A 23,223-nucleotide genomic window follows, 5' to 3' on the forward strand; every position below is an offset into this window, starting at 1 on the left:
CCATTACGCGTTAAAAAAAAACAACAAAAATGACAAAAATCTTTCCCTTTGTTAGTAAACGCGATAACTTTTGCGCAAACCAATAAAAATACGCTTTTTGCGATTTTTTTTACCAAACATATGTAGCATAAAACAAATTGGCCAAAAATGTTAAAAAATTTTGATTTTTACTTTTTTTTTTTGGGGAATTTCATATAAAAAAAATGTGAAAAATATTGTTATTTTTGCAAAATTGACGCTCTTTTTTTGTTTATAGCGCGTGATCAAAAAATCGCACAGGTGATCAAATACCACCAAAAGAAAGCTCTGTTTGTGGGAAAAAAAGGACGTCAAATTCGTTTAGGTACAGCGTCGCACGACCGTGCAATTGTCCGTTAAATTCACGCAGTGCCGAATCGCAAAATACCCCCTGGTCTTTTAGCAGCCAAATCCTCCGTGGCTTAAGTGGTTAAAGATTTTGAAATTCCGACACTTTATGACACTAAAAAACCTGAGGCTGATGGTTAATTAAAGTTATATATATATATATATATATATATATATATATATATATATATAATTAAATATATTGTAAGGGATTAGCTCGGTGGCGGGTGTGGATGACCCCTTGGGGGGTGCGTTTTCCCAGAGAGGTAGCCGACAAGTGCTTGCAAACAAACAGTGTGGTTTATTAAATGGTGTTTTCTTCACCAGGCTGTATGCAGCAAAACATCCAAAATAAAATAAAACAGAAAATAAATCCTTGCCTCTGTGGGCGGCTACCTTCTCACAACTGGAACCTGCCTAAGTGTCAGTCTCCAACCTACCGTCGGGCAGACTTCCTTGTCCTACAGCGGACACTCAATAGTCCTTTTATAATAGCTTCACAGGGCAACACAGTCCTTTTGTTTCTTTCACATCAACAGTTCGTCTTCTCACCTTTGAGACGTATTCACCCTTGGTTACCGTCCCGGGCACACATCACTCCGGGGGGGTCTTCTCCCAGGCCCACACATCCTGTCGGGAGGCACACGCTGACTGTCCTCCTGCTCCCAGCCCACATGGCTTCAGGATGCAGCTTCTGGAGGCAGCAAACAATAGGACTTTCTCTGAACAAATTATAGAGCCTTAACTCCCTCATTCTGAACAGGTGAAGGCCTTTCAACTTCCTGCTGGCTAGCTCTGTAGCCAACACCCTAAATTAATTAATGGACTTTCTAAATCAGGTGGAAATGTATCTCCTTCCTGTGACTACATTCCCAGATTTAGCTGACTTCCTGTCACATACCCCCCCCTCTTGTTTCAACCCTAGGGTTGGGACACATATTTCCAGGCACGCATGTGTCAGGCACTGCTGACTCACTGATAAGCCTCCTATTATCCTCAAGCTTCCGGATGAAACTGTTTTGTCATCTTCATTGACGGATTTCTCATAAATGCCACACAGTTTGTCTCTCATCTCATATACACATTCTTCAACTGCATTTTTGGCATCATTTTGCTCCTTCTCGTTTCTGTCATCTTCATTGACAGCTTTCTCATAAATGTCAGACAGCTTGTCCCTCATAACCGTCTGTCCAATCCACCATGGAGGACCGTGATCCATAGGCAACTCAATTGGGCTAGTCTTAATGTCTTCAACATTCTTAAGACGCCTCTCTCTGCAATCCATAAATGTTTTCCACAAAACTTTGAGAACCTTTGCTTCACTAAGCTTTGTTCCAAGTAGGGACTCTTGACATCCCTCTGTGACTTGAGTTGCCTCTCCATACATCTGTACACAATCATTGACTTTTTGTTGTAAAAGGGAATGATCTTCCTTCTTGAGCTTTGCTTGCTCTAAGATGCTGTGCAGAGGATTTTCCAATTGAGACAACAGGCTGTCACACATTTCTTCAAAGTGACCCCTGTTCCTTTTCCCAGAGATATCAATATCATTCACCAAACATTTCATATTCATAGGCAGATCTGAAGCATTTGCACTCATCAACTTCTTAAACTTTTCGCCCTCCTGAGCGAGTCGCAGTAAAGGCCTACTATTTGATTTGATATTCAGTTTATATTTCTTGCCAAACTCTTCACAGAAGAAGCCAACCAGAACATCATCAACTTTCCTTCCACCAACATAGGGGTCAAAGGCAACAACACAGTTGAACCCAGCGATCTGGGTGGTATCCATTATAGACCTCCTCTCTGCATCAGTGAAGAAGCATGGAACTGCAACACATTCTTTTACAGGTTTCTTCAATGCACTTTCTGCTGAACTATTTGACCGCTCAAGGTCACCTAGTTCTTTTTCTCTATCTGAATTCCACATGGAATGCATCTCAAGATCACGATCAAACTTCTGCCACCCGTCTTTCACCAGTTCCATTTTGGAAACACTCCCTGAAAGGCACTTATTCATTTGCTTCAGGTTTTCACCAACAGCCTTAGTTTTCTCCACTAGGTTTTCAGCCTGAACTGAGAAATCACCACATTTCTTACTCAGCTCCTTTGTTTGCTGAAGTTCTAATGATACATTTTCCAATGCTTGAAGTTTTTGAAGGAACGGTTTATTCCAAAGGGGTGATTCAAGCCACATGTCGTCACATTTCTGAGGCTCACTCAGGACAGACCCCAAAACACTGATCCTTTTAAAAACTGCATCAGGCACACTATCCCCTCTTTGGGACAGATCCTCTGTTGCCTGGAATTCCTCTTCCAGTTCCTGCAACGGAATCTTCATCTCTTCTACTTGCTGTTCTAAGGCTCGCTTAGACTTTTCTAGCTCCTGAACGCTTTTCACAACATCATCCTTGGAGCTGACCAATTCTTCCATTTCTGTACGCAGCTGTTTAACACTTTCTAGTTCAGCCTTACACTCTAGAGCTTCCTCCAAAGAGCGAGCCAAGAACAGGGCTTTGCTCTCGTTATCACGCACCTCCGTTTCTGCACGTGCGCGTTCTTCTGCATATTTTGCAGACACAGTCTTCTCTTCACCAAGCATCTGATCAAACTTCTTTTTCACATCTTCAACACACTGTAATGAACCAACGCTTTCTTCCATGCGTTTTTTCATATCCGCTATCTGAGCTTGCAATGTTGCGACTTGCTCGGATAGGTTTTTCTTTGCTTCCGCCTCCTCTTTTAATTGTTCCAGGAAGCCATTTTTCTCATCTTCCATTTGTTTGAGCTTTGTGCTAAAACTCAGCCTTTGACACCTCTCTTCCTGTAAGAGTTCCTGCGTGTCTTGCAGCTGCGATTCCAAGATAGAAAAATCTTCCGCAATTTCTCTAGATTTGCTGTCTGCTTGAGAAAGCTGATTTGTAACATTGTCCAACTCAACCTGCAGTCGGTTTGCCTTCTCTGACAGCTTAGCACACAATCGGTCACCTTCTGACACCTTGACTTGCGATTCCAGAAGCTGTGCCTCTACTTTTTCCCTCTTATGTTCACAATCTCCTTTTCCCTGCATAAGAGCCTTCACCTCATTGGCTAGCATCTGGGAATAAGAATGTAATTCTGCCACACAGGCTTCTTTCTCCTTTAACTGCTGCTGGACACGTTGGGCTTCCCCTTTCCAACTTTCACAGTCCGCACGCCATTCATCTACCACATTGCTCAAAGTAGTGAGCTCATACACAGTACTCAGTAATTTAGCCTCTCTTTCACTTTTCTCTTTGTCGCTGAGAGACAATGTCGCTTTCAGAGCAACATTCTGTTCCTGCGACTCCTGCAGGTCTATTTTTGTAGCTCCCAAAGACTGAAGACTTTTTTCCAGCTGATTACGCAACTCCAACATATCAGCCATACTTTGCTTCTGCAAAGTCTGAATTTCACTTTCCTTTTCCATGAGGATGGTATCTTTCTCCATTATAGTCTCTCTGCGTTTTTGCAACTCGACCAAAAGAAGAGCAGTGGATTCTTCCCACTGTGACACATGAGACTTGAGTAGTTCATTCGTTTCCTGCAAGTTTCTATGCTCCATTTTAAGCAATTCCAAGGCTTGTTCCTTTTCTTCCATTTTCCGTTGCAAGGCATCCAACTCAGCCCTGCACACATACTCGGTTTCCTCCAAACCGATGGCCTCCATTGGCTGCTGGCGTCTCTGTTTCCAGCCTGCCATGCTCTCTTGATGAGCCTTTTGTTGAGCTGCAAAGCTCTGCTGAAAATCCGCATTTGCCTGCTGTTGAGCTGCATTTGCTTGCTGTTGAGCTGCATTTGATATAATCAGATGTTTCAACATCTCCTCCATTTTGAGTTTACTTTTCATCTGAGCACACTGCGTCTCCATAGCGGTTTCATCAGTGTTGCTAGGGACAACAACCTTCCTCTTTAGTAGACTCTCTTTAGGCATGGATGGGGCTGGTTCAGACGGTAGCATCCCCTCCATCCATAGAATCCGGTCTCTCATTTCATCTATCTTTGCATTCTTCAGGCGTTTTGAACGCCCCATCTTCAATAACTCCACAAACAAATTTTTCACAGTCCCGCAAAAATTTTTCAGACCACTGTCTCTTTAACACATGTAGTTTTTCTCTCTCTCTTGCAAGATCTCTTTTCCTGCACACACAGTTTGTGCAGTCACTTGCACCAGACACAACAAAGTTCATCAAATAATTTTGAGACCGCTGTCTCTTTAAAACACTTTTTTTTTTCTGTCAGGATCTTCTCTCCTGCACACATAGATTGTGCAATCTCATGCACCAGATAAAGTTCATCAAACATTTGCACTTCCTTGCAGGGATCTCTGCTTATGCCCACTGCATACCTCCACCATATGTAAGGGATTAGCTCGGTGGCGGGTGTGGATGACCCCTTGGGGGGTGCGTTTTCCCAGAGAGGTAGCCGACAAGTGCTTGCAAACAAACAGTGTGGTTTATTAAATGGTGTTTTCTTCACCAGGCTGTATGCAGCAAAACATCCAAAATAAAATAAAACAGAAAATAAATCCTTGCCTCTGTGGGCGGCTACCTTCTCACAACTGGAACCTGCCTAAGTGTCAGTCTCCAACCTACCGTCGGGCAGACTTCCTTGTCCTACAGCGGACACTCAATAGTCCTTTTATAATAGCTTCACAGGGCAACACAGTCCTTTTGTTTCTTTCACATCAACAGTTCGTCTTCTCACCTTTGAGACGTATTCACCCTTGGTTACCGTCCCGGGCACACATCACTCCGGGGGGGTCTTCTCCCAGGCCCACACATCCTGTCGGGAGGCACACGCTGACTGTCCTCCTGCTCCCAGCCCACATGGCTTCAGGATGCAGCTTCTGGAGGCAGCAAACAATAGGACTTTCTCTGAACAAATTATAGAGCCTTAACTCCCTCATTCTGAACAGGTGAAGGCCTTTCAACTTCCTGCTGGCTAGCTCTGTAGCCAACACCCTAAATTAATTAATGGACTTTCTAAATCAGGTGGAAATGTATCTCCTTCCTGAGACTACATTCCCAGATTTAGCTGACTTCCTGTCACAATATATATATATAACTTACTTTTCAGCCTCAGGTTAGTGTCATGAAGTGTTTCATAATTAGCCTAACCTACGTTTTTATTTCTGTTTCAGATACTTTGCAAGTGCACAATCTGCAAAGCGTGCAAAAGATGCACTGACAGCGGAACTAGAGGAAGACTTGAGAAACAGCAGAGCTGGAGCATCACAGGCCACAGAACCACAAGACAAGGTCCCTCGGGTGGAAGCAGCAGCAGCACCGAGCAGCTTTATGCAAGAGTTTGACCACATTGTGGAGGAGTTTGAACTAGATCCCAGTGCAGCAAGCAGCTCGAGCCCTGCAGTCCAACTGCATGGCTATTTTGCTGAGAAAACCATCGCTGCCAACCCATACCAGTTCCGGGGAGTCAACAAATAGAGATTACCTTGTCTTTCTGCCACTGCCACAAAATATCTCTGTGCCCCCTGCACTAGTGTAGAAAGTGAGAGAGTGTTCTGTTCACAGTTTGTGTTTGTGGATGAGAAGAGAAATAGCCTTACACAGCAGAGAGAAGAGAAGAAATGCTTGTCTAGTGTCTACAAATCTTCTTGAAGAGCTGAGAGAGAATTAAGTGACCATTCGGGTCATGTTTGTGTCATTGTCATCATGTGTGACTGTGAATCAAGTCAACTTCTTGATCACACAAACAAAAGGCATTTTAATGTGAACAGGTAGTCCAGTGTCACTGCGTCACACGCCGACACCACCATTACTGTGTGATGGTGGTGTGACACTGGACTACATGTTTGCAATATGCTATTTTGTATGTGTGATCAAGTCTTGTTCGACCAACTTTTGGTCAGGACAGGAATCAGGCTGCTATGTTGTTGTTGCTGGTGTTGTATTGCCCCCTGCAGTGCCTGCCACTAATGCAGAAAGTGAGAGTGTGTATGTTGTTGCTGTTGCTGGTGTTGTATTGCCCCCTGCACTGTCTGCCACTAATGCAGAAAGTGAGAGTGTGTTCTGTTCAGCACAGTTTGTGTTGTGGATGAGAAGAGAAATAGCCTTACACAGAGAGAAGAGAAGAAATGCAATCTTCTTGAGAGAGGCTCAGAATGCTATTATGTTGCATTTTTTTATTTAAATTCCTGTTTGCACTTTCCAGGATTTTGCACTTTAGTTTACAATGTTTACTGTTTGATTGCTATTGTATGTTCAAGCAATAAACAGTTTTTTTTCTTGTGACTACATTTTATTCTTTGTGTTTGATGATATTTTAGATTTTTAATGCACATTTGTTATATTGTACAGTGCCTTGCGAAAGTATTCGGCCCCCTTGAACTTTGCGACCTTTTGCCACATTTCAGGCTTCAAACATAAAGATATAAAACTGTAATTTTTTGTGAAGAATCAACAACAAGTGGGACACAATCATGAATTTCAAACATAACGATCCGGAAGTATTATTTTGCTATGAGCTCTCGAAACAGTACTTCCGGATCGGACTCAGGATCGGCGATTTCACAAAGCAAAAGATCGGGATTGGGACCAAAAAAGTCAGATCGCTGCATCCCTACCCAAGATTTGACGGTATATGGCCCTGTCCATCGTCCCTTTGATGCAATGTCCTGTCCTCTCCTCTTTGCAGAAAAACATTACCAAAGCATAATGTTTCCACCTCTATGTTTGACAGTGCGGATGGTGTTATTGGGGGCATAGGCAGCATTCCTCCTCCCCCAACACAGTGAGTTGAGTCGATGCCAAAGAGTTCCATTTTGGTCTTCTCTGACTACAAAACTTTCACCCAGTTCTCTTCTGATTTATTTAGATGTTCATTAGCAAACTTCAAATGGGCCTGTACATGTGCTTTCTTGAGCAGGGGGACCTTGCGGGCTCTGCAGGATTTCAGTCCTCCAAGGGGTAGTGTGTTACCAATTGTTTTCTTGGTGACTATGATCCCAGCTACCTTGATATCATTGCCAAGATTCTCCCGCGTAGTTCTGGGCTGATTCCTCACTGTTCTCATGATCATTGAAACTCCACGAGGTGAGATCTTGCATGGAGCCAAAGACCGAGGGATATGGACAGTTATTTTGTGTTTCTTCTATTTATAAATAATCAGACCAACTGTTGTCACCCTCTCACCAAGCTGCTTGGCGATGGTCTTGTAGCCATTCCAGCCTTGTGTAGATCTACAATCTTGTCCCTGACATCCTTGGACAGCTCTTTGGTCTTGGCCATGGTGGAGAGATTGGATTCTGATTGCTTCTGTGGACAGCTGTCTTTTATACAGGAAACAAGCTGAGATTAGGAACACTCCCTTTAACCACTTAAGCCCCGGAAGTATTTACCCCCTTCCTGACCAGGGGGTATTTTGCGATTCGGCACTGCGTGACTTTAATGGACAATTGCGCAGTCGTGCGACGCTGTATCTAAACAAATTTGGCGTCCTTTTTTTCCCACAAACAGAGCTTTCTTTTGGTGGTATTTGATCACCTGTGCGATTTTTTGATCATGCGCTATAAACAAAAAAAGAGCGTAAATTTTGCAAAAATAGCAATATTTTTCACATTTTTTTATATGAAATTCCCCCCAAAAAAATGTAAAAATCAAAATTTTTTAACATTTTTGGCCAATTTGTTTGATGCTACATATGTTTGGTAAAAAAAATCGCAAAAAGCGTATTTTGATTGGTTTGCGCAAAAGTTATCGCATTTACTAACAAAGGGAAAGATTTTTGTCATTTTTGTTTTATTTTTAACGCGTAATGGCGGCGATCTGCGATTTTTTTTGCGGTACTGCGACATTGCGGCGGACAGATCGGACCCTTGACTGACATTTTTGACACTTTTGGGGTTACCAGTGACATTTCTACAGTAATCAGTGCTATACATATGCACTGTTACTGTAAAAATACATTGGCAGTGAAGGGGTTAACTTTTTTTTAGAGGGAGGGGCTATGTGTGTCCCTAGGGGCGTGATTCTAACTGTGATTGGCTGTGGCTTGAGATGTATGAACAGTGATCAACGGTTCTACATAGTAGAACCGTATGATCATCATTCATACACCGGGGAGAATGACAGGCGGCTTGTTTACACTAGCCGCCTGACTTTCTCCCTCTCCCCCGATGATCGCAGAGTGACCGGCGGACATCGGGTCCGTCGGTCACATGCGCGGGGGGGGGGGGTCCGTGACCACGCGGGAGCGCGCCTCCGGCGGCGCGTGCACACTCCCTAGACCAGTGGTTCTTAACCTTGTTGGATGTACTGAACCCCACCAATTTCATATGCGCATTCACCGAACCCTTCTTAATTGGAAAAATAAAATATGATTTTTTTCAAATTCAAAACATAGGTATATATTTAGGTATATATTTATACATAGGTGCACAAAAAGAACAAAACCATTAAGAACATAGAACAAAACCATTAAAACATGATTTTCACACAAAAACCAAAAAAATAATAATGAATATTTACTGCAAATCAGTGTGACTTCTGCTGATGTCTTTCAGAGACCAGTTCAGAAATTACCTCTGCCGAACCCGCTAGACTGACTCATCGAACCCCTGGGGTTCGATTGAACCCAGGTTTAAGAACCACTGCCCTAGACCCTCACAGGCTAGCGACGTAGACCTATGTCACTTTGCCTGTGAGGGGCTGACCGCCGACGTAGATAGTCGTGCGGCGGTCGGCAAGTGGTTAAGAGAGTCCTCCTAATCTCAGCTCGTTACCTGTATAGAAACACCTGGGAGCCAGAAATGCTGATTGATAGGGGATCAAATACTTATTTCACTCAATAAAATGCAAATCAATGTAGAACTTTTTTAAAATGCGTTTTTCTGGATATTTTTGTTGTTATTCTGTCTCTCACTGGTAAAATAAGCCGACCTTTAAAATTATAGACTGATCATTTCTTTGTCAGTGGGCAAACGTACAAAATCAGCAGGGGGTCAAATACTTTTTTCCTTAACTGTAGCCCGTAAGCTGATAGCCTCACGTTGGGTTTCACCCAGTCCTCCTACCCTCGGAGACTGGATCCGGGAAATGGATAAACCTCTAATGTTTGAGAAATATATTTAAGCTCAAGGTAATGCCTACCGGAATTTAGAAAAAGAGTTGAAAAAATGGAAGGATGCCTCACGTTCCAATTTTTCATTTTAATTCTAACTCTAATGTATAATAAAGGTTGGGTATGTGCTCTCTTATTGGTGGAGAAGGACAGGTCAGGGACAACCTGGTTTTCAGTGCCAGGTGACCTGGACAGTCCATAGAACGGAACGAATTGTCTCACAATGACACAATGTTGTGTTGTTGGGGACTGGAATGGAACTGGGCAAATGGAACTGTCTAGAACAGTGATCTCCAAACTGCGGCCCAGGGGCCAGATTCTCTTTGCTTGCTTTTATCTGGCCCTTGGGGCAGAATTCCTCCCAATGACACCAAGGATGGGGGACTGCATTACATTAACTGAGAATTGCGTGGTTGTGTGGCGCTGTACTTTTAACCACCTCAATACCGGCCCATAGTACATATATGTCCTGAGTTTAAAGCTAAATACCGGTGTTATGGCAGCAGCTGCCATAACCCTGGAATTTTTTAAACTGCAGGCGATTGGCTTTCCGATAAGGGTGGTCCCAGCGGCGGATTCGCCGCGAGATCACCCTCCGGGATGGCGGAAGGGGTGCCCCCCCCTCCCGCCGCGTCCCGGTCCTTTTCCCCGCTTACCGGACCCGCCGGCAGCGGGGAAAGCGATCGGGTCCCGGATCCTCACAGACAGGATGTTGAGTGAGGGCAAGCTTGCCCTCACTCGACTCTATTGTCTTGGAGGCCCGGAGCGACGGCAAACATCGTTGCCGAGCAACCGGCTTAAAGGTCCCTTTTTTTTTTTTTTTATCTTTTTTTTTTTCCTTTCTATCTTTATTAGTGTACTTGTGAGATCTGAGGAATTTTTGACCCCAGATCTCACAAAAAAGAGGTCCTGTCGTGCCTATTTCTATTACAAGGATTGTTTACATTCCTTGTATTAGAAATAAAAATGATCAATTTTTTTTTTAAAAAACGGTGTAAAAATAAAAAATAATAAAATAAATAGTAAAAAAAAAAAAAAAAAAAAAATTAAAGTGTCCTGTCCCCGTTAGCTCGCGAGCAGAAGCGAACGCACACGGAAACCCCGCCCACATATCTAAACGGTGTTCAAACCACACATGTGAGGTATCGCCGTGATCGTTAGAGCGAGAGCAATAATTTGAGCCCTAGACCTCCTCTGTAACTGTAAGATGACAACCTGTAGAAATTTTTAAAGTGTCGCCTATGGGGATTTTTAAGTACCAAAGTTCGTCGCCATTCCGTGAGCGTGCGCAATTTTGAAGCATGACATGTTGGGTATCTATTTAGTCGGCGTAACATTATCTTTCACATTATGGAAAAAAATTGGGCTAACTTTACTGGATTCTTATTTTTTAATTCAAAAAAGTGATTTTTTTCCAAAAAAATTGCGTTTGGAAGACCGCTGCACAAATACGGTGTGATAAAAAATATTACAATAATCTCCATTTTATTCTCTAGGGTCTCTGCTAAAAAAAATATATAATGTTTGGGGGTTCTAAGTAGTTTTCTAGCAAAAACAACTGATTTTAGCTTATAAACACCAAATGTCAAAAATAGCCCTAGTAGGCAAGTGGTTAATTTTTTGTGTTATAAACCAAGAAAAAAAAGATGATTTTGAAAACAAAAAACAATATTTCATAATATTCATTTCTGCCATAAAACATTCAATAAAAAAAATGTAAAAAAAAAAATCAAATTTCTTAATCAATTTAGGCCAATTTGTATTCTGCTGCATATTTTTGGTAAAAGAAAATCCCAATAAGTGTTTATTCATTTGTTTGTGCAAAAGTTATATCCTCTACAAACAATGGGATATTTTTATAGAATTTTTTTTTTTTTTTATATTTTCTAGTAATGGCGGCGATCAGCGACTTATAGTGGACAAATTGCACAGCTAACTGATGCTTTTTTTGGGACCAGTCACACCAATACAGTGATCAGTGTTAAAAAATATGCACTGTCACTGTACCAGTGTTAATTTCGTCGACTAAAACCGACTAAAACGTTTTCGTCGACTAACACAATTCAGATGACTAAAATACGAATAAAACTAAAATGGCATTTTAGTCTTAAGACTAAAATACGACTAAAACTAAAATGGCATTTTAGTCAAAAGACTATAACTAAAACTAAATCGAAATTTGCTGCCAAAAATTAACACTGGTGCATGCTCAAAGCATAAATAATAACATATTAGATTTTTCACTCCAGGACCAGAAGTAGTATATAATGAGTTTGGAAATTGTAGAGAAATGCTTAAATAATGCATTACAAATTACAATTGAACTACACCCATTCAATTATAGATGACTAAAATGAGTTTTAGTCGACTAAAATGTAGGGCGTTTTAGTAGACTAAAATATACTGGAGTTTTAGTCGACTAAATAGGACTAAAACTAAAACACTTGCAGAAGACTAAAATAGGACTAAAACTAAAATGCCATTTTAGTCCTAAGACTAAGACTAAAACTAAATTGAAATTTGCTGCCAAAATTAACACTGCACTGTACTAATGACAATGGCAGGGAAGGAGGTTAACATCGGGGGGATCAAAGGGTTAAATGTGTTCCTAGGGAGTGCTTACTCATTGTGGGGGAGGTGCTTTAACTGTGGGAAGGCAGAGACACTTAGCAGAAACACACAGGAAGCTCGGGTTGCCACCTTTTCTTCAAGCCAAACCCGAACAATTTAGCTGCGCACGGCAACATTTTATTTTTAAGGAGGAACCCTGTGCACTCTGATGTAAAGGGGAACTCTAACGTAAGGGGATTTCTGCTCACCAAACCTCCCACTTACATCAGAGTCTCCAGCATTTCCCCTTTAATTTGGGTTCCCAAAGCCCCCCTTACATCAGAGTCCACAGAGCACCCCTTAAATCTTACCTTAGTGTACTCACTCACTTTGAGGCACGAGAGAGAAGGGAGAGAGGGCAGGGACATACGTCATAGACATTGGATGGTGAGCTCACTCACCTGAGGATGGAGGCTCAAGCATCAAAGCCTTTTATCCACTGTGTATCTGCCAGTTGCTGAGCTTCAAACTTCCAGACCACACATCCCTTTCCTGAAGCACAGAACACCAGGGATTGGAGTGTGGGTGGGCAGACAGAGGGGTAGGGGTGGGAGAAAGAGGAGTAGATCAAGCCCTTTCTTCTCTCCTGTCTGTGTATGGGGGTGGGGCCGGTGTGTACATCTATGCACTCCGTGGTTGTGGTACTTGGTTATTCAGGGAGCCACAGACCATTCTGAATATTGTGTCTGGATTTCAGGTGGCCTGAAACCCAAACACATGACTCAAAACCCGAACTGTCCAGGTGAATCCTGGATAGGTGGCAACCCTACAGGAAGTGCCAGCAAAGTGTAGTATCATGTTTAACGGGTTTTAATAGCGATGGATTAAAAACACTCACAAGAGGTAAAATATACAAGTGCTCAACTGGTGTCAGAGTCTCTGGATCCTCCTAGAACCATCCTGCAGGACCGCTGTCATCTGTTCCCGCTGCTGGACAGAGAGATGGCTGGCTCGGGAGCCTGGAGGAGCCCCAAGAAGCCATGCTAACCAGTGTGGAAGGCACAGGGAATGTGCCGTCACCGGAAGGATAGGAGGTACCAGACGAGAAAAGAAGCAAGGCTTACCTCTTGGTCTATACAGAGCCAGTCAAAAGGACAGCAGCCATAGGTGATTCAGTGCATTCCTTTATTGTACCCCCATAACCAAAGACCAGTGACATTTTATGAATTACCCTCTACCCTGATGATTGGTAGTTTTATATATTTATTGCTGGCTGGACTATATATAAACTCTGTGTGCCAGTATCTCCTTCCTCCATTAGCAGAAACACAGGATCTCCATCTTCCCTACTAACAGAATGGAGATCTGCCTTGTTTACATCGGCAGACAACTGTTCTGCCTCTCTTGGGAATGATTGCCGGGTGGCGGTGGACATCATGTTCGCTGGACCCGCTGATTGGCTCTAGCTGTGTCCAGCGGGAGCTGAGCACCAGCAGCATGCGTTGACACCCAAGACCCGGAAATGCAGATGATGTAGAGGTAGGTGATTGTGCGCCGAATGGCCATCCTGCCGCAGTACATGTATGTGGGTGACCCAAAAAAAGTTTCTCTGATAATGAGAGAGGCTATGATCTGGTGGATTACATGCAGAACTCCTGGGCCCAGCTGAGGACATTTAGGACCTTAAGATTTAGGATGTGGTGGATGTCTCCTTTTGTTTTGGGAATTGTGGACAGAGAAGAACTCCTTGAATTGTTCTGGCCCCAGACCCGGAAATGTAGATGACTTACAGGTACGTGATTCTGTGCAGAACAGCCTCCCTGCCGCAGTACATGTACAGTATGTGGGGTGGTAAAAAAAAAAGTCTCCTTGATAAACTGTGGACAGAGTAGATCTCTTTGAACTGTTCTGGCCCTAGACCTACTGTACAGTTACGTGATTCTGTGCAGAACAGCCACCCTGCCGCTATTACCTGGTGGATTGCACAGGAAACTCATGGGCGCAGCTGAGGACATTTAAGGCAATAAGATTGAAGATGTGGGGGATGTACCCTTTTGGTTTGGGAACTGTGTTTATAGTTGAACTCCTCGTACTGTTCTGGCCCCAGACCCGGAAAAACAGATGACGTACAGGTACATGATTCTGTGCAAAACGGCCGCCCTGCCGCAGTACAAGTACGTGGGGTGGTCAAAAAAAAAATGTCTCCTTGATAAAGAGAGAGGCTATGACCTGGTGGATTACATGCGGAACTCCTTGGCCCAGCTGAGAACATTTAGGGCCTTAAGATTGAAGATATGGTGGATGTCTCCTTTTGGTTTGGGAACTGTGGACAGAGAAGAACTCCTGGAACTCTTCTGGGCTTAGCTCAGTGAGATAGGGTTTGGAAGACTAATGTCATAGACAGGTTGCCAAAAAGTTTAGGGCTTTAGAAAGGGCCTCCAATGGCTGTCAATGTGGTGCCTTCTCCACTCTCCATCTCACTAATAAAACCCCAATGGATGACTCTCTATGAACTGATCACATTCCAATCACCGATCATCTAATAATTGGTAAAAAAGAAGACTCGGCACAGAATATTGTACGAAGAGTTTTTATTGTACAAGATCAGAATAAGCGATTACCACACAGTAATGATATGAATAAAATAAAGCTTAAATCTTTTATAATAGAATTAACAAATGTGTCAAATGTATTAATAATCATACATTGGTTGGACCAATAAAAAGCCGGCTACTTCCATAAATCAAAAAGGAGCAACAACATGAAGCAACCAATAAAAAATGTTTACCAATGGAAGATAAAGGGTTAACATAAGGGCTCCCAGCTGCCTGCCAACCCCACAGCGGGTCAGAGGGCGATGCGGGTGTAAACCAACCCCGAGTGGATTGTGGTGGTTTCACATTTGTTTATGGACTAAACAGTTCCACCCGTTACAATCCAGCGTCCATTTCCCGTAGTACCAGCAGGGGGCGCACTCTGATGTTTCATTAGATTTCCTTTATTTTTACACTTTCCCGCAAGCTAAACATTAAAACGGAGCCTCTTATATAAGTGTGAATTCTTTCCTGTTTGAAACATACATAAGGAGTGAAACATTTCCCGCACTCTGAACATGAAATAGGACACTCGCCCGTATGAACTTTCTGGTTTCTAAGAAATAAACCTTTGTTTGGAAAACATTGCCCGCACTCGTAACATCAAAAAGGGCGCTCACCTGTGTGTAAGTAGGTGTTCTTTCTTAGTTAAACATGTCCCGCACTCTGCACAAGATTAGAGATGCTCGCCTGTATGAACTTTCTGGTGTCTAACAAGTAAACATTTGAACGCAAAACATTTCCCGCACTCTGAACATGAATAGAGAGGCTTAACTGTGTGTATTCTCTGTTGGTTAAGAAGGTTTCCTTTATGATTAAAACATTTCCCACACTCTGAACATTAACAGGTAAGCTCACCCCTGTGCATTTTCTGATGGCTAAGAAGGTTTCTTTTCTGATTCAAACATTTCCCAAACATGGCACATGAATAGGGACATTCACCAGTGTGTATTCTTTTGATGGGTAAGAAGGCTTACTTCATGAGTAAAACCTTTCCCACACTTAGAACATGAATAGGTATGCTCCCCTGTGTGTATTCTCTGATGGCTAAGAAGGGTTCCTTTTTGACTAAAACATTTCCTGCACTCTGAACATGAATAGGGACGCTCACCTGTGTGTATTCTCTGATGACTAAGAAGGGTTCCTTTCTCAGTAAAACATTTCCCGCACTCTGAACATGAATATGGAAGCTCCCCTGTGTGTATTCTCTGATGGTTAAGAAGGGTTCCTTTTTGACTAAAACATTTCCCGCACTTTGAACATGAATATGGAAGCTCCCCTGTGTGTATTCTCTGATGGATAAGAAGGGTTCCTTTTTGACTAAAACATTTCCCGCACTCTGAACATGAATAGGGACGCTCACCTGTGTGTATTCTTTGATGACTAAGAAGGGTTCTTTTCTCAGTAAAACATTTCCCGCACTCTGAACATGAATAGGGACGCTCACCTGTGTGTATTCTCTGATGGCAAAGAAGGTTTTGTTTATGATTAAAACTTTTCCCGCACTCTGAACATGAATAGGGACGCTCACCCTTGTGTATTCTCTGATGACTAAGAAGGGTTTTTTTCTCAGTAAAACATTTCCCGCACTCTGAACATGAATAGGGACGCTCACCTGTGTGTATTCTCTGATGGCAAAGAAGGTTTTGTTTTTGATTAAAACTTTTTCCGCACTCTGAACATGAAAAGGGACGCTCAGCTGTGTGTATTCTCTGATGGATAAGAAGGTTTCCTTTTCTATTAAAACATTTCCCACACTCTGAACATGAATAGGGACATTCACCCTTGTGTATTCTCTGATGACTAAGAAGGCTTCTTTTATGATTAAAACTTTTCCCGCACTCTGAACATGAATAGGGACACTCACCCGTGTGTATTCTCTGATGCTTAAGAAGGTTTCCTTTCTCATTAAAATATTTCCCGCACTCTGAACATGAATACGGACGCTCACCTGTGTGTATTGTCTGATGGCTAAGAAGGCTTCTTTTATGATTAAAACTTTTCCCACACTCTGAACATGAATAGGGAAGCTCACCTGTGTGAATTCTCTGATGGCTAAGAAGGCTTATTTTATGATTAAAACATTTCCCGCACTCTGAACATGCATAGGGATGCTCACCTGCGTGAATTCTCTGGTGCTTTAGAAGGTTTCCTTTGTGACTAAAACATTTCCCGCACTCTGAACATGAATAGGGAAGCTCATCTGTGTGTAGTCTCTGATGGCTAAGAAGGGTTCCTTTACGATTAAAACATTTCCCACACTCTGAACATGAATAGGGACCCTCCCCTGTGTGTATTCTCTGATGGTTAAGAAGGTTTTTTTTCTTTTTAAAACATTTCCCGCACTTTGAACATGACAATGAATTCTCTCCTGTATGAACCCCTTTATGGTATAAAGATGATTCCCTGAGATGAGATGGTTTCCCGCACCCGTCTGCACTGTCAGATATTAGAGGACTATGTGAAGTATCAGGAGATTCCAATGATCTCCTCCAATGGTGAGGTCTGTCATGTATATTATGAGGAACGGGATTTACTTCTGGAGAAGATGCCATGCCATTATCTTCTGTAGTCACATCTTCCTCCGATGTCCTTCTATTCCCACCACAGAGTCCGTCTGTCAGAAGACAAGAAAAATTACCAAGAGTTTTCCACACTCATATACACTGCTCAACACTTTATAATCAGAGTATAGCATCAAGTCAGGGAAACTCCTGGGATATTCATCTGCTCAGTCAAGTAGCAGAGGGGGTTGTTACCAACAGGTGCACTAGATGGGCAACAATGAGACGACCTCCAAAACAGGAATGGTTTTACAGGTGGAGGCCACTGACATTTTCCCTACTCATCTTTTCTGAGTGTTTTTTTCTTTTAAATCAGAAAAAACTTACCGTTAGTTTACCGGTAACAGTCTTTCTATGAACCCTTCCAGGACAGCCTACATATGAGAGATTGTGGCTCCACACTACAGGAAACACAACTAAGGCCCCACCCATCCCTTGGGCTTCAGTAATAGAAAAGTACGTTTCCAACCGAAATCCCAGGGACATAGTTATCCACATAACATACAATAAAAACTCACCACCACATAACCAGGGTGGGAAGTAGGCCGGCCGTCCTGGAAGGGTTCATAGAAAGACCGTTACCAGTAAACTAACGGTAAGTTTTCTCATTTCACCCTTCCAGGACGGCTTACATATGAGAGGATAAACAAGCAATCCATACTGGCTTACCTTAGGGCGGGACCACTGCCTGTAAAACCTTTCTGCCAAAGGCAAGGTTTTGTTGAGACAGAACTCCCACTTGATAGTGCTTTAAGCCCCGTACACACGAGTCGAAATTCGGCCGGGAAATTTCATCCGACGACCGATCTGCCGATTTTCGGCTTGTTAGTACAACCGACTCCTACTTTTCGGCCGAAAAAATCCTGGTGTGCAGGCTATATAATTTTTGTCGACCGTCAAAACACGTCCGATTTTCGTTAGTACAGATTTCGAGACTAGGCATGCTCAGAGATGAAAGAACACAAAGAAAGCAATCCAAAACATGACATCACTTCTGAAGTAGAATTCTGCCATGTGGGAAAATTTGTGTGCAGTTTAGAGCACATTCCAACCAACAGACACCACTCTGGACAAAAGACGGACGACCGGTCGGCGGAAATTCGTTGTGTGTGTACGAGGCTTTAGGCTTGACTGGACCAGGTGGCTGCATGGCGGATCTGTTCCCAGGATGCTCCTGCTCTTTTTGGCCCAGGATGTTACCAGGGCCCTAGTAGAATGCGCCTTCAGCTTGGCTGGGGCAGGAATACCTGAAAACTTATAAGACATAGAAATGGCTTGTTTGATCCACCTAGAAATTGAAGGCTTTGAGGCCTGTAATCCCTTCCTTGGTCCGGAATTCAGAACCAATAGATGACTAGATCTCCTAAACACTTTGGTCCTTTCTAAATATGTAAGAAGACACTTTCTCACATTTAGATAATTAAATTTCTGTTCCTTTGCACATCTAGGCTTCTCGCAAAAAAAGGGCAAGACTATCTCTTGCTTCCTGTGAAAGGAAGAAGCTACTTTGGGCAGATATAATGGATCTGGCCTGAGAATAGCTCTGTCTGGGAGGATTAACATCAAGGGCTCTTTAATGGACAAACTTTGTAAATCTCCAACCCTTCTGGCTGTGGTAACTGCCAACAGAACAGTTTAATTTAACAGACAAAATATTCAGGGGAACCTTATCTAGAGGTTCAAAAGGTTTACTAGATAAAAAGTCCCACCCACAGGGGAACCCATTGGTCTTTTGATCCTTCTCCTTCCCTCTCTCATATCTTTGCTTGCCTGACTTTCCTTTCTTCCTCTCTCATACCATCTTTGCCTCCCCTCTTTTTATCTCCATTCTCTTCATACCCCCGCCCCCCCCTTTGCCCCTATTACTTACCCTCCCCTACCTCTTCCTAACCTCACTTCCCAACCTTCCCCTCGCCCTTCTTAACACATGGATAACATCAGGATCCTCTCGATCAATGCTAAGGGACTTAACGTCCCAGAAAAAAGGGGGAATTTTGTTGAACGATTTAAACAATCTAAAATTGATATCACCTTTGTACAGGAGACCCACTTCAGGGATGAAGGGCTTCCACTATTTAAGAACCGGTTTTTCCCCTTGGCCTACCACTCTACTAACCCGTAGGCTAAATCAAAAAGAGCCTCTATCATTTTTTCCAGTACGGTACCATGGACACTGCGCGCATATTCTAATAGACCCCAATGGCCGATTTCTGTTTCTGAAGGGCAATGTTGGTGACTTTGACCACCTATTATGCTCCCAACAGCCAGCAGGATGAGTTCATTACTAGAGGTATGGAGAAGCTCCTGGAGTTCTCTGAGGGTCAACTAATTATTGAGGGAGATTTTAATATCCCTCTGATTCCTTCGTAGGATACATTTCTGGGATCCTCCTCTGCCCCCCCCCCCCCCCCCGGCGTCCGCAAACGTATTGCAAAGTTCCTCCATAGTGCCCAATTGATAGATGTTCGGCGCCTGATGCATCCCGGAGAACGAGACTATTCTTTCTATTCCTCACCTCACCAAATATACTCTCGTATAGACTATTTCTTGATGAGGCATTGTCAATTACACGTGATCCATGACTCTTTAATAGGCTCTATTACATGGTCTGACCATGCCCCTGTTATACTTTCTTACGCACGAACAGACTTTTAATGGTCCAGAACCCGGATGTGGAGACTAAATGAAAGCCTACTCCAAGATAAGACTGTTTTGACAGATGTAAAGAATTATACCATTTCTTTCAGACTAACACCATTGCAGATACTTGATTGGGGTATAACCGATGCCCACTCTCGATCTTACGTGTACCTACACCCCTTCTCTTAATTCTAAACAAAACACCACTGACAACCGACTTGGAGAAAATTGTGGCCTTGTAGGCCATTTTATTAACAAAACCAAAATACCAAAATAAACATTTTAAACATGAATCATAAATACTCCAGTATCATATCAAGAAAAGGGGTTGTTGGTCTTGGGAGGCACCAAAAATTCCAATTCAAAAACGGTATCAGTATCCAAAAATCCAACGGTCCCCAGCCGCAAAACACCAGCACGGGAACAAACACACTTCACCCCTGATACCACTTCTTTACCACTTCCCGGTTAATCCCCTACTAACCGGGATCCACTAGAGGGCTCCATACCTTGGATGGGTCACCCTATGCACTGACCAAAATCTGTTAACGCCTCCAAAGACCCCCAACCGCCAGCACAAAAACACTGCACAACCCACATGCCCACTTGCATCTTCCAGCTCCATGGTCCACCTCGAAGCTCAAGGGCGGGAGGGCGGGGATTCTTCTTCCTTCCAACGATCCCACGAGGCACTGCTGCAGATTCCCACCGCATTCAGGTGCACCCCATCGCTCCGCAGGTAACGCCACGTGTCAACCTCCAGCTCCCGGTGTCTAACCACCAAACCCCCATCACGGCAAACAAAACGGCCAACCGCCTTGTTCACCTTAATACGGGCCTTATTCAGACTCGCAGCCGACCTCGCAAAACGCCACGAGGTCCGGCCAACGATTTCCGACCAAACAACGATCATATCAGGAAAAGAGGTGCGCAGCCGCAGAAAATGAAACTTGATATCGCGGATCAGGTGGCGCATGGAACGGACACCCAAATCGTTTCCCCTCAGCGTGCAGCACCAAGACGCCCGGTCCCCTGTCCAGCCGAGCAAAACGGTGCACTTCCGGCAGGACCTTGCACCAGATCAATCCCGGAACACCAATCCAACGAACAATGGCTTCCCCCCTGGAAAAACCCAATTGACGCCCGTTTGGACGAACCTCCGCCCGCCTAGCCCCCCAGAACACATAAGAATGCCCCAGGATCCACACAAGGCAGGCAGGTCCCTCTGTAAGGAAAACAGCAAGAAACATGACAAACAAAGCCACAGCACACAACACTCACAACAAATGAGGACGAACGTACAGCCTAAAACGGTTAGACTCCCACCTACCAATACGTTTCAGAACAGCGTCATCCACTCCCCACCTGGCGGCCTCAGTAGCCGCCCCGATGCGGAAGGAGTGCGACGAGTATTCGCCAGGACTGTAACCCAAAGTAGACAAACACCCCCGGAGCACTGCCCGGAACTGAAACCTGGACAAGGACGTCCCGTCCAAATGCACCAGGAAGGAACCCCCAAACGGGGGGCGCGCCCCCAGAAACTCCCGCACCACCGACACGGGGCAAAGGGCAGACCCCTCCACCCGATACAGGCGAACATACTTACCCTTGCCCAACTGGTCGGTCTTGGACTTCCTCAGAAAAATCGCCACCGAAGAGCCAAAGCAACTCACCTCACCTGCCAAAAGGCCCCCAGGAACCCTCCGGTTGCAACTTACCAGCTCGCCTATACGGAACGCCCCAAAAAAGGCCAAAACAAAAGCCGTTTTGAACAGCAAAGCCTCATACGTGGACGAGCACGCGCAGCCCACCTGCCGCACCAACTCACCCAGCATGCCAAACGAGATCGGGCGACGGCCATCCGGCCGACACAAACCCCTCCTATAACCTTTCAAGGCCTGTCGAATCACGAAATCCTTCGTAAAGTCGGGGAGACCCCCCACCTTGAACATAAAAGCTAAGCCCGCCAGCTTGCGGCCGATGGCCGAGGGCGACACCCTTTTTTCAAAATTCAGACACAGTACCAGTGACGGATGGACCATACTCACCGCACCTGCTCCAACCCGCTCCAGAAGGTCCGCCCATTCCCGCCATACCTTCGAATAGGCCGTCCACGTAGCATCACTCAGCGACCTTTTGAGCAGACTCGAGGCGATCCCAACGCAATGCGCCACAGTCCCGGCGGGCAAGGCTCCCCCCGCCGCTCCGCCTCTGGCGCCAGCTCCCGGAATCGGTCCAGCTGAAACCGAGACAAAGCATCAGCCACCGAGTTGTCCACACCGGGCAAGTGAACAGCATACAAGAAAATATTCAACTGTAAACAACGTAAAACCAAATGACGTAACAATCCGATCACCGGTGGAGACGAACCGGAGAGCCGATTGATAACGTGCACCACACCCATGTTGTCATAATGCAGTCGCACCTTCTTGTCCCTGAACTCCGCCCCCCACAGTTCCACCGCAACCACCACAGGAAAAAGTTCTAACAGAACCAAATTCCGCAAGAATCCCGCCGCCTGCCATGCCGCTGGCCAACGCTCCGCACACCACCGACCTCCGAGGAAGGCGCCAAAACCCGTCGAGCCAGCCGCATCCGTGTACAACTCCAGATCGCGGCTGCTGACCGGGCCCCCTTGCCAGAGCGACCGACCGTTAAAGGACGACAGAAACACATGCCAGACCCGCAAATCCTCCACGTGATCCGCCGTCAGCGGGGCCTCGTTCCCCCACGGGCGCGGCAGCCGGAGCCCCCGACTCCCGAGGCACCCCCCCAGCCCCCCCGAGCCCATGTCCCGCCAGAGGAGGGGCAGCAGGAGCCCCCGACACACAAGGCACCCCCATCGCCCCCCGAACCCCCCCCGGCTAGGCCCCGCCCCCAACCCCCCAGACAGAGCCTGCAACACTGACAAAACAGAGGAAGTGACATGGAAAGACTCACCAAGCCGAGCGGGGCCAGGCCCCGCCGCCGCCGATCCGGCATCCCCCGCTGGCAAAGGATCAAGGACCGCATCGTCTTCAGAGCCCGACAGCTCCCCCTCAGAACGCTCCTCCAGCACCGCAGGCTCCTCCTCCGGACCGCTCCTGAAAGGCATCACGGGGTCAGGCCGACTGCCCTCCCCCCCCTGCCGCCGACCGGCCGCCGCTCCACCGTCTCCTCTTCTGGGCCTCTTCTGGCTAGGCCCCGCACAGCCATCCACCGCCGCTCCCTCCGACCTCTCCAACGCACCGGGCGTGCGCCGATCGGAGTCTCCGGCCGCTCCCTCCGATAGGCCGGCGCCCGCTGGAAGCCGCCTCCCTCGCTGAGCCGTCCCGGCCGCACGATCCACACCGGCCGGGACGGCCGAAGATCCGGAAGCCATCCGACGAGCAGGCGGGGTCTGCAAGGATGTGCGAGCGGGACCCCGCCCG

General features: G+C 45.2%; 4 protein-coding genes and 1 pseudogene across 5 annotated transcripts in view; 2 read left to right on the plus strand and 3 right to left on the minus strand.

Annotated features, from left to right (window-relative positions):
- Window positions 1-23,223, plus strand: part of LOC309550783 (uncharacterized protein) — a 492,521-nt gene that overhangs the window by 374,675 nt on the left and 94,623 nt on the right. The window lies entirely within an intron of this gene.
- LOC309549950 (uncharacterized protein) overlaps window positions 1-23,223 on the minus strand; it is a 162,522-nt gene that overhangs the window by 112,773 nt on the left and 26,526 nt on the right. The window lies entirely within an intron of this gene.
- LOC309550278 (uncharacterized protein) overlaps window positions 1-23,223 on the minus strand; it is a gene marked incomplete at its 5' end in the record, with an annotated part of 397,814 nt that overhangs the window by 85,680 nt on the left and 288,911 nt on the right. The gene's annotated exons all lie outside the window — the stretch shown is intronic.
- Window positions 1-23,223, plus strand: part of LOC309549945 — a 215,401-nt pseudogene that overhangs the window by 64,899 nt on the left and 127,279 nt on the right. The window lies entirely within an intron of this gene.
- LOC309549948 (uncharacterized protein) lies at window positions 15,548-22,907 on the minus strand (the record flags this gene model as incomplete). The annotated part of the gene is made up of 4 exons (XM_082250429.1): window positions 15,548-16,560; window positions 16,645-17,114; window positions 18,735-18,792; window positions 22,754-22,907. The coding sequence occupies 4 exons, from the start codon at window positions 22,905-22,907 to the stop codon at window positions 15,548-15,550; spliced, it is 1,695 nt and encodes a 564-aa protein (XP_082106555.1).

The sequence above is a fragment of the Pelophylax lessonae genome (genome assembly GCF_965119305.1).
Source record: "Pelophylax lessonae genome assembly, chromosome: 3".
Classification (NCBI taxonomy): Eukaryota; Metazoa; Chordata; class Amphibia; order Anura; family Ranidae; genus Pelophylax; species Pelophylax lessonae.